The sequence below is a fragment of the Agelaius phoeniceus genome, chromosome 21 (genome assembly GCF_051311805.1).
Source record: "Agelaius phoeniceus isolate bAgePho1 chromosome 21, bAgePho1.hap1, whole genome shotgun sequence".
Classification (NCBI taxonomy): domain Eukaryota; kingdom Metazoa; phylum Chordata; class Aves; order Passeriformes; family Icteridae; genus Agelaius; species Agelaius phoeniceus.
The window spans coordinates 5839689-5850700 of record NC_135285.1 but is presented as its reverse complement, the minus strand read 5'-3'; the positions used below and the strand labels follow the sequence as shown (position 1 = coordinate 5850700).

General features: G+C 53.2%; 2 protein-coding genes and 1 non-coding gene across 3 annotated transcripts; 1 reads left to right on the top strand and 2 right to left on the bottom strand.

Moving 5' to 3' along the window:
- Positions 1 to 256: 256 nt before the first annotated feature.
- Positions 257 to 4548, bottom strand: TRUB2 (TruB pseudouridine synthase family member 2). Its single transcript, XM_054646358.2, is given in 9 exon segments — positions 257 to 888; positions 891 to 1145; positions 1783 to 1919; positions 2368 to 2440; positions 2993 to 3074; positions 3372 to 3433; positions 3927 to 4001; positions 4099 to 4227; positions 4362 to 4548. Coding segments are annotated over 9 exon segments (957 nt in total). The 5' UTR covers positions 4462 to 4548; the 3' UTR covers positions 257 to 844.
- Positions 4549 to 4711: 163 nt separating this feature from the next.
- Positions 4712 to 9890, top strand: COQ4 (coenzyme Q4). Its single transcript, XM_077189195.1, has 5 exons — positions 4712 to 4846; positions 6936 to 7038; positions 7146 to 7275; positions 8054 to 8147; positions 8697 to 9890. Exons 2-5 carry the CDS (start codon positions 6970 to 6972, stop codon positions 8857 to 8859), a joined length of 456 nt encoding a protein of 151 aa, XP_077045310.1. The 5' UTR covers positions 4712 to 4846; positions 6936 to 6969; the 3' UTR covers positions 8860 to 9890.
- Positions 9891 to 10886: 996 nt separating this feature from the next.
- On the bottom strand, positions 10887 to 10975 carry TRNAR-UCU (transfer RNA arginine (anticodon UCU)). Its single transcript is given in 2 exon segments — positions 10887 to 10922; positions 10939 to 10975. It is a non-coding gene; the product is annotated as a tRNA-Arg (tRNA).
- Between the last annotated feature and the right edge of the window lie 37 nt (positions 10976 to 11012).

Below are 11012 nucleotides of genomic sequence, written 5' to 3'. Positions count from 1 at the left end.
TAACTTCAATTTAGAAAGTGTGTTTCTGCAAAGTCAGACCCAGCCATAATGAGCTAACAGAGACCAAATGGTATCACAGTGTTTACAGTTTCACCCAAGGGCAGAACCTGCTGTCTGCAAGGAGCTGCTGCAGAGGACATCAGAGACCATTGAACCCCCTTGGCTCCTCAGGAAAAAAAGGGTAAAATAAAGTAGCACTTGCTGGGTTTTTATGGGGCAATGTACATGGCTGAGTACTGAGCCAAGAGCCAACCTCTTCCCTGTTAGGTCATTTTCCATTTTATTTTTCGTGTGTCCTGTGCATTAGTCCCCATTATAAGCCACTTTTCATCACATGCCTACTCTGGATAAAACCATTTCCTTGCATTGCTTTGGGTAAGCTGTGTTTTCTTCTGTACATCCCTCATTTAGCTTGCTTTTGAGCTCTCATGTGTCTGAGAGCAGGGCTAATGGAAAGAAAATACTCCAGGAGAACACAGGGAAAATAAAATCCATACAGCAGATAAAGTATGCTGCCAGTTGCAAGGAACAAATTGTGCAGTCAAGGGAATACAGCTTTCTAAGACACTACTTCCTGCTGCTAAACAATACAGGAATGGGATTTTATATCCCTTAGCAACCTAATGTTCTCAAAATCAACAGGAATTTTGGCACAGCTACCTCCTGTTAATGAACTGTTCGTGATGCTTTTAAAAAAACGATACAGCCTGTCACAGAAGAAAAAAAAGCCTCTGATAAAAGTCATCTCAAGGAAAGGGTGGAAGTGAACTGCAATTAACCTCTTTCCTTCTGCTGTCCATCGCGTTGCTGGCACGTCGCTGCCCTATTGTGCTGCAGGGATTGCTCACGGACGCTCCTGCAGAGCATGCTCAGCTGTGTCCCCTCCAGCTGATGGAGAGCTCTGTTCTCCTCATGTGCTGCCAGGGTTTTCTCCAGCTCTGTTTCCACTTTGAGCTGACAGTTCCTCATTGCCTCCTGGATGCTCTGCAGGTTCCACTGAGTTCTCAGGAGAGCGTCGTCCACCGTGAAAACGCCGTCGCGCGTCCTCCGCACTTGTGTGCACACAGCAGATGATTTCAGCTCCAGACCAATCTCATGAACCACCTTCCGCAGGTACTGCTGAGTCTCATGCAAGCAATGGATTTCTAGGAGGACAGAGACATTCCTTCAGAAGCAAAGCTTGGACACAAGCTCTGACATTGTAAATCCAGACATCACTCGCAGTTACGCTGAAAGAACTGGTTTGGCAGAAGACACTAAGAGCATGGTATGATTTTCTGGAACACTGCAAGGTCTTCCACACCCTTTATAAATATTTATATAAATTTATTATTATATATTTATATATAAATACTTTAGAAAACAAACCTATAAATATAGAAGAGTAATGTAGAAATTCAGGTATTTCAAAGGGGATAAAAAGGCACCTTTTTTAATAAGACAAATAATTTGTGAGGGAAAGGGGACTGACTACAGGAAAACAAATGACACTTTAAAAAAAAACCCAAAACCCAGAACTGAAATGTATTACACTGAAACATTGTGCTAAGAAGAATTTCCCCCATAAGTATTCATTATCCAAATTTTAAAGACTTGGGTTTCGATCTGAACTGGAAAGGTAAAAGCTATGAGCTGGCTGGATTTACCAGAGAAGTTGTAAGTTGATAATAAATTCCCACTGACTCATTTAGCATTAAATAATGAGTAAGAAAATTAGGTTTACCAACTTATTTGCCATAATACATACTCAGAGTTCCCCAGTACATTCTGTGCCAGTCCTACCTAGCTGGAATTCTGGAAGTGCAAACTGGAGGCATCGGATTGCTGTGATTATTGGGGGGCTTTTTCCCATGGGGCGAATCAACCCTTTGACAGCCAGCTCATATGCCTCTTGTGTTTTCATATCAATGTTAGAATACCTAGGGAAAAAAGAGAGCAGCAGAGACATTTAGAAATTTCTTCAAAGAGATTCAAATTATGTCCATCCCAAATAAAAAAGAGATGCAATTTTGATTCTTAAAACCATCCAGTGAGTTTCTGCATATATTTTTGTGGTGTATGTACTATCAGTAGTGTACCACAGTTTGGGAGGGGGGTACTTGGTCATGTCTACAAGTTATTTGTATAATAACATATGTAGCAAATTGGTCCTAAACCAGCAGATTGGAGATTTTGCCATACAAGAAGAACATTTAACTGCAACCTCTCACCAGAGCACAGAGCACTCAGAGTAACTGCTCTCTGCCCCTTGTGAGCACTCCAACCTTTACAGACTTCGATTATGGGAAACAAAATCCTCTCATTAGTTTTGAAGACCAGCACGTGGCAGTGGGATCAGATCAGCTCATTGCTCTGGTGGATACGCACATCAGCAGGGCCTTTTGATTTGTCCCCTGAATGACAGCAAGAATCCTCTCCAGCTTCTCCCTTGTGATATGATCTGCAAACATTAAGGCAAAAACGAAGTCTCAATTATCCATCCAGAAACTGGAAAGTCTGAAAAGTGCCACTGAGGTATTGCTGTCCCTCGGGCAAGCAGTCACATCAAAAGGGGCTGATGAGAGCTGAGGGGTGGCCTTTGCAAAGTCACTTCCCCTGGCTCTCCATGGAGCAGCACAGAGCTGGACTCCAAAGGGAAGAGTTATTTTGCTTAACTGATTCCAATACAATGATGCTCCAGTTTTCTTATTGTATGTTTTCATTCAATTAAATCTCCTAACTGCCAGCTCCAAGTGTGATTCACAGGAGATCTGGGTCCTGACCAACCCAGTAGGAACCACTGTGATCAGCATTCACACTGGCTTTGTATATATCGTGGTTAGATTTAGAACAGGGGAGCTACAACATCAACAAAGGCTAGAAGACATGCAAGATGTGGCTTTTGTCATTGTGCAATTCACCTGATTAAATGTTTTAATTTGTAGTTTGGTGGTCTCTTTAAAAAAAAAAAAAACAAACCACAAAACAACAACACATCAAATCAGTTTCTTACCAAATGTTGTCTTCTCTATTAAATTTCCTGTGTCTGAGAAGTCATCAGTGGCTTTACCAAAAAGCCCACCAACAGTATAAACCTAGAAGAAGGACAAAGAGTGCAATTTATCCAAAAAATGATCCAAGCAATTGAGCAGCAGTACTGCACCATGTAGCTGCTAGAAGTGCAGGCTATGACAGTTCTATTCAAAAAGACAGCAACATCCTGTCCTCAAAAAGCCACAAGTGGATGCTCATGTGGATGGATGAAACTCTAGACCCTCAAAAGCATTGGTAGGTTTTAGACCTAAATGCAGAATCAACATCCCAAGGCTGGTCTGGGGCACTGGGGCAGGATCAAGTTGTGATGGCACTCTGGGTTCAGAGCCAGCACCTACCTTGGTCAGGTGGCAGTTGTACAGGTCACTGAGCAGCTTGTTCCCATGGCCAATGCCAAGCACTGAAACACAGAAAATGGGAACCTGTTATTCAGCCTCACAAAAAGTCACTGATGTGCATTTATACAGCACTGAACACTCACAGCATTCTTGCCCACTGGACAGGGCTGTATCTCCTCAGGAGTCACGTCTGAGCAGTGCAATTAGACCCCCAGATTATTGTCTGGCATGAAAACCAGACTTCTTGGATTTCCCCAGAACTTTCCACCTGGGCACTCAGGGCAAATGCTCAGCAGTGCCAGCCACAGCAAAGCCAGCTGGGGTGGTGGAGCAGAGATGGGGATTGGTGTCCCCCAGCAGAACCCACTGCCCTGGGTCTCTCCATCCAGCTTGGCCAGCAGCTTGCTGGGCCGTTTCTTCTGTGTTTTAGCCCTTAACTCCCAGTGGGGCTGTGCGATCCAGGGGCTGCTGCAGTGCAATAGCATCCACTCTTCTTCCCTGCATGGAAACCCTCACAGACAGCAGGACACGGTGCTGCCCCGGGACGAGACCCACCAAAAACTCCCGAAGCCTTCACGTCCAGCCGGTGACCTGCTCCGATCTTCAGCTTCCTGAACCGCGGGCCTCGGACTGCAACGGAGACAGTGATGGAGCGGGTCCGCAGCGCCTGCCCGGGGCTCCCAGCGGTCCCCGGTGTGCCCCGGGCCAGGCCCCGCTGTGTCCTTACCGAGGGGGTGGTCGGCCAGCACCGGCACGCTGGCAGCCACCAGCTCCACGGCCCCGCCGCCGCCCGGGGCCGGGCTCGGTAGGAAGCGGACTCGCTGCCGCGGGGCGCGTTCCGGAGCCGCGTTCAGCTCTGAAAGAGAACCGGGGGGAGAGCGGGGAGTCACGGCCGGCCGGCGAACCCCGGGAACGGGACGGGACCGGCCGGGCCCCACCGGCAGCCCCTGGGGATGGGATGGTCTAGGGGGTCCCGCCGCCCGCGCTCACCGCGCAGCAGCCGCGTCTCCAGCGCCTCCCGGACGCGGCCCCAGGCCACCCCCGCCGGTTTGTACACGGCGAACAGCCCGGCCAGCCCGGCCGCCGCCATGGCCGCCGCCCCGCCCCGCTCCGGGCGCTTCCGGGGCAGCGGCGGGGCCGAACCGGGGATGCGGCAGCTGCTGCTGCGGGCGGCGCGGGCGGGGGTCCCGCTGCTGCGGGGCGGTCCCGCTCACCCAGGCAAGTGCAGCCCCCGCAGCGTCCGGGCCGGCCCCGCAGCCGGGCCCTCCCTTACCCGCTGCTCCCCGCAGGCAGAGCCCGGCCGAGCCACAGCGAGCCGCGGGGCCGGGATGGACGCGGCCAGGAGGAGGAGGAGGAGGAGGACATGGAAGGGTGGCAGCAGCTGTACCCCGGGCACATCCCCACCAGCCCGCTGCAGAAGGCGCTGCTGGCCGCCGGCTCCGCGGTCATGGCGCTCTATGACCCCTACAGACACGGTAAGGCCGGCGAGGGCAGCGCCTGCCACCCGCGTCCAGAAAATCCTGCTCCCTGCAGCCTGGAGGCTTCATAGGAGAGTCTGGGACAAGCGCAGGGCTGAGAATTGAGCCGGTGCAGGAGGCTGTGAAAGAGAGGGAGTGAGGAAACCCAAACACGCCCCAGTCTGACCCCTTGTGATGCCACCCAGACCAGTCTGTTTCTCCAGAGTCCCCCAGGCCTCATGACTGCTCCTCCATCCCATTCCCAGGAAGGGTCATGTGGGTGACACCAGGGCAGAGTGGCCCTGAAGCTGAAGATCTGTGGTTTATGAGATCCCCACTTTGCCACGGGCTTCCTGCCTGCTCCTGGTCAATGGTTCATTGCCCTATTTCCTCACCTGCCAACCAAGGATAGCTGGGTGTTGCGAAAGCAGCTCTTGGGTCACTCTCTGGTCTCTCTTTCAGACATGGTGGCAGTCCTTGGGGAGACCACAGGCTGCCTGGCCCTGCCAAACCTGCGAGACAAGATGAAAAACCACCCTGAAGGTTACCGCATCCTCCAGTGCGTCCCTCCCATCCCTCCCTCCCTCGCTGCCTGGTTTGTGGTGGGGTGGCAGACACGAGGCCAAGCAGGTTCCTTGGCCCTGTGAAGGGAGAGCTTGGAAGCAGCACAAGTGTTTTGTAGCTCTAACCCTCCGGGCTAACTTTATTTTTAATGTTCACAGGAGCCCTGTGACACATCTAAGGGCAGGCACCACTTGCCTGTCTGTTCTGCTTCGCTGCTGGAACTGGCAGCTGCCAACACCACGAGATGCAGCAGCAGGCACAAGGGAGAAATCCATGGATGTGGATGCTGAACAGTGATGAGAACCCACTACATCCATGGATTTCTTCCCTGTGCCTGCTGCTGCATTTTCTTGCATTGGAGACTCTGTCTCTGCTGGTCTCCTCCTCCTTAGACACCTCCATATTTTTTTCCTGGCTCAAGCTGAAATGAGGCCAGTTCTCTTGTTTTCTTTTTTAAGACTCCATCACTTCTGCTTTCTTATCTGCAAGGACTTGTTGAGTGCAGCAAGGCTGAGGACCAGGAGGGATTTCTCTTACTAACCAAGCTCTTACTGCATACCTGCTTGCCTTCTCCCTACTCCCTGTCATGTGTCACATAGGAGCTTGAGAAAAGTTGCCTTTTGCCATATGCTTGTGCAGACCAGCCTCATCCTGGCTCGAGAAGTTGACTTGGTAAAACATCCAGAGCACTGGAATGGGGCTGAATCCCAGCAGAACTGCCCAGGGAGAGGGTTAGGAAGGGACATACCCACCTGCTCCTTGCCCTGTGGTATTGCAGGGATTTGCAGTGGTCTGAATTGGGCACACAGGTCTTTTTGTTTTTATCCCCCAATCTGCTGAGGTCCCTTTGACAACAAGTACACAAGGAAATATCTGCAGCCAGTGTGAAACTGGTGCCAGTGATGCTTATCTTCCTGGCACCTGCACTCTAGGAGCTGAGCAGCTCCTGGATCTTTTATCATGGGAAGAGTTTACCCTGTGAATGGAAATAAAAAGGCTTTTGTTTACTTCCAAGGCTGTGAGGCACCTGTTTGCCAACAACCTGTACAGGAGACCGTGGCTGCCATGTGGCTGGTGGTGAAAGCCTGAGCAGGGTTGAAATTAAACCTGTGCTTAGAACAAATTCCTTCTCCTCTTTGAGGTTGCTCCTTTGAAGCTCTGGCTGCTGTGCAGGGGCATTAAATTTCTCTGCTCTTCAGGGCTGGCTGTTGCTGGGGTCTGTGCCTGGCTGGCAGCCCACACAGCAGCAGCTTTTCAGTGCAGGGGACACCAGTGTTTTTCCCACCAGAGTTGTTACAAGCAGACAAGATAAAGGCCCTTTTATTGCCAAGGCTTCCGGTAGATCCTTTAAGCAAATCATGTCCCAGCCTCTGCAACAGATGTGCAGACAGTGCTGCCCCTGCAGTGAGCAGTTAGAATATGCACAGGGAAAATAGCACCGATGGGTAGAAGCAGGGGTGGGGGTTTCCAAGGACTCCTTTTCTGCAGGACCTGCTGCTGTGGATTTCACTGGGAGTCTCACTGAGCTGTGTTTTGCTTCCAGGGAACGGCCTCGCATCCGTCTGTCCACCCTGGACATGGCCAGGCTGCAGGGGCTGCCGGAGGGCTCGCTGGGCCGGGAGTATGTCCGGTTCCTGGAGGACAATGTGAGTGTGGGGTTTCATTGGGTGCAGATTTCTGGGCTGATCCCTGTGCTGGGAGCACAGGTGAGATTGGAGCCACAGAGTTGAGCTGGGCCTCTTTGGACTTGCAGAAAGTTTCTCCAGACACGCGGATGCCGCCCAAGTTTGTCGATGATGAAGAGCTGGCGTACGTGATCCAGCGGTACCGGGAGGTGCACGACCTGATGCACACCCTCCTGGGCATGCCAACCAACATGCTGGGTGAGCAGCAATGGGCTTACAGTGCTGCACTGCCAAACCCACTGATTGTGCTCAGCTGCCTCCCAGAAATGGAGCAGGCTGGGCCAGCTGGACTCCCTGATCCTCAGCCCAGAGGGGAGGATTTTGCATCATCACTCTCCTACATCAGTGGCTCTGTGGTGACTGAGAGGCCATGAGATGTCACCTTTTCCCTGCTGGGAGATGCTCTGCCCAAGCCCTGGGCACAGGCAGGCACTGAATGGGTGGTTTCTGCCTGGCAGAGAGGGTGGCATAGAGGGAGGGATGTTTTGCAAGCTCTTTGTGAAGGCAGAAGGGAATTCCTAGTTGCTCCTTATCTGCATGTCTCTGTGTCCTTTGCCCTCATTTTGTGTCTGACTCAATAGCAGGTCACAGGCGCAGCCTTGCTGGTACCTGTGGGGACCAGCATGACAGGGCTCTTCAGGCTTTGCCTGAGTCCAGGCAGTTTTGTAACAGGCCTGTGCTGGGAGAGCCACACGGAGCATCAGGCCTTGGCACTGCATTGCCGAGGTCTGCAGGGAGTTGGACTGCCTGGGATGTGTTCCCCAAGCTCCCAGGGTGTGTGGGGTGCCATCCCTCTGGGGTGAATGAGTGCTGTGGGACAAAGCCCATCCTGGCACAGGCTGAGGCCATGGCCAGGCTTAGGAAGCATTCCCATCCTCAGGAAGGGCAGATGTACAGCCTGTGCTGAGGAGCCACACAGCCCTGGCTGCCCTTGATCCAGGTGCTCTGTCTGCTCACAGCCTCCCTGCTCCCCCAGGTGAGGTGGTGGTGAAGTGGTTTGAAGCCATCCAGACGGGGCTGCCCATGTGTGTCCTGGGAGCAGCGTTCGGCCCTGCCCGGCTCAGCTCACGGTAGGTGCCCGGTCCCTGCCCTGGGTACTCCCAGCCTGTTGCTGCTTTCCTGTGTCCACTGGGGACAAAAAGGGGACACTGCTGGTTTGCAGTGGGGAGTCAGTCACAGATCCCTCCATGCTGTCCCCACATCCCAAGGAAGTGGTGACAGCTTTGCCTTGTCACTGAAGCAGAACCTGATGCTTAATATGCATTCAACACCAGCTCCCCTGTGCCAGGCAGGAGCAATTTCCAGGCCTTGGATGGGCATGTGTTGAGGGCCAGCAGGACCCTCACCACTCTGGGAGCTGTTCCCTGCCCCAGCACATCTGATTTAGTGGCCCAGCAGTTTCAGAACATGAGTTCTGGCCTTGGGTTGGTGTTGACTGTAACCTTCCTGGCACACCATCCTCTTCTGTGGCTCAGTTTCCCCTGTGAGTTAAGCAGAGGGGATGCCAGAAAGTTAAAGGGATACATAGGACACATGGGCTTGGCATCAGCCTACAATGGAAAAGGAAATTAACAAAATGTGGATATCAGAACTGCCACCACCTGTGTCGTTTGTTCCAGAAAGCTGCAGGTCCTGGCCACCGAGCTGGTTCCCTGGGCGATTCGGAGCGGGCTCAGTTCCAGCTGTGTCCTGAACGTCTACTACGAGCAGCGCTGGGAGCAGCCGGTGGAGTCCCTGCGGGCGGAGCTCGGCATCCTCCCTCCCCCGGCCGTGCGAGTGTGAGAGCTCCTGTGGGGATGGCCCAGGGGATCCCTGCTGGCAGCAGCAGCCCCAGGCACACCCCGAACCCTCCTGCCCTGCCCGGGGCACAGCGCGGCTGTAGCTCTTCCACCAGGGACCCGAGGGCTGTGTTTCCTCCTGCCAAGAGCTGGCTCCAGCCTGTTGGTAGGGGCCAACTGGCACCTCCCTGTGCTGTGACAAAAACTTAACCTGTTTGTGATTTGGGTTGTGGGATGTCAAGGTCAGATGTGCCTTTGCCAGCTGGTCTGGCTGCTCAGCTCTCCCAGCAGCAGCATTCCAGTACTGATGCTCCCAAGTGCTGGGATGGGGAGGGAGCACACTGCAGCAAATGGATGCCTTGGCCTTCTGCAGCCCCAGGGCTGTGCAGGTAAATCCTTCCTCCCACCCTTCCCATCCTGGGAAGATTGAGGCTTCAAATCTTGGGGCTGCCCTGGACTGGAGCTAAACCCATGATTTTCCAGAGGAGCACAGGGGCAGGTTTGGTGTGTGCAGTGGTGAAATCCCATTATGTACTGGTGCCTGACTGGTCTCCTGTTGGGTCACACTAGATGTGCCTCACTTCCTGCCTCAGAGACCAGGCAGTGTGTGATTGTGCCCACAGGGCAGGCACAGAAATACCTTTGGATATTTTCCCTCCTGGATTGGCTGTTTTGAGAGCTGATCCCAGTCTGCTGTGTCTTCCTGTAGTCCCTCCCATCAAAAATGATGAAATCCACATGATTGTGCTGGTTGTTCAGTAGGAATCATCCCTTCCTTGGGCAACAAAATGACACAGTTGGGATGATGGGATTGAATCCAGTGGGTGCAGAAACAGCGGCTGCTGGTGCTGTGTCTGGGAGCTGGTTGCTGTCTGGGTTAATTAAACTGTGCTCCAGACTGCCAGCAGCCAGGGAGCAGAGTTGCTGGATGTGATGGCAAAGAGCCACGAGGCCAGGGGCTCTTTGTTCATGTATGTTTGCTGTTGGAATTCCTTCTTGTTTAATAAATCCACACTGGGGCTTGTAGTGCATTACCCCTGTGCTTTTGCCCCATCTCCCCTCCTGAGCTGGAGATCTGATGTGAAACCTCACCCCTTTTTGGCTCCAGCAGGTTTTCTTCCTGCCCCCAGATTTCCTTTTTCTAACTTCTCCCTGCATCAGCCACCCCACGAGCCAGACTTTGGGTTTTTCTCCAAATCCTCCCTTGGCCCCCAGAGTTATTTCAAACAGATTCTAAAAGTCAGTATATAAATACATCCTTTAGCTGCCAGTAAAACACACAGTGTGGGGGTTATCCTAGTGCAGTGGTCGAGATGAAGAAACATTTGCCTGTAAAATGACCCAGAAATGTCAGAACCTTGGGGTGAATAAACCAAAGGGCAGCAAAGATTTGCTTCCAGGAACTGTCAAGGAGACGTGGGAAATGATGGCCGTGAGAGAGGTTTTTGCTGCATTTTGGGTTATTTAATGAGGCCTTGAAGTGTCCGGGCTGTCAGTGCTGGTGGTGCCGCCTCCGTGCAGCCACGTGTGGCTCAGTGGGCTGGTGCCAGCGCTACAGAAATGGCACATCATGTAATTTTAAACGGCATCTGCTCAGCCGGATCAAGTAACAGTGTCTGTGGTTCCTGTTCCTGCAGCCATCACTTGAGGAGCCTGCGGAAAGCAGGCGGCAGAGGGAGCTGAGGGTGGTTTGGGGAGAGCAGACACCAGCCACATGAAAATGCTTTTTTTGGAGAGGATGTATTCGCTGTGGACAAATGGCAGCTCCACCATGCCCGTACTGCGGGGCCTGGTAACAATTAACTCCTGAAATGCTGGGATGGATGCTGGGCACGCTCCGGTGGGGCCGCGTTTTTTGCGGTGCCCGGGCCGCCCTTGACCTCGCTCCCAAAACGGATCTGCCGCTCTGCGCTCTCCGGCAGACCGGCGGACCCTGCGCGGCGGCAGCGCCCGGGGGCGGCCGCGGCTCCCCCCCGGCCCAGTGCGGCCGCGGAGCCCCGGGAGCGATTGCCGCGCCCCGGCGGCAAAATGCGACTCTGGTGGGACTCGAACCCACAACCTTTGAATGACTCCGGTCACATGCTAGAAGTCCAATGCGCTATCCATTGCGCCACAGAGCCCTCGCTCTGCCGCGCCGCCCTCACCGCCTCTTCCGCG

Bases quoted from the DNA above. Each gene is read 5' to 3' on its own strand.
- COQ4 (XM_077189195.1), top strand. From the start codon at position 6,970: ATGGCCAGGCTGCAGGGGCTGCCGGAGGGCTCGCTGGGCCGGGAGTAT. The intron at 7,276-8,053 runs GTGAGCAGCAAT...CTGCTCCCCCAG, and splicing joins CATGCCAACCAACATGCTGG to GTGAGGTGGTGGTGAAGTGG. The intron at 8,148-8,696 runs GTAGGTGCCCGG...CGTTTGTTCCAG, and splicing joins CCTGCCCGGCTCAGCTCACG to AAAGCTGCAGGTCCTGGCCA.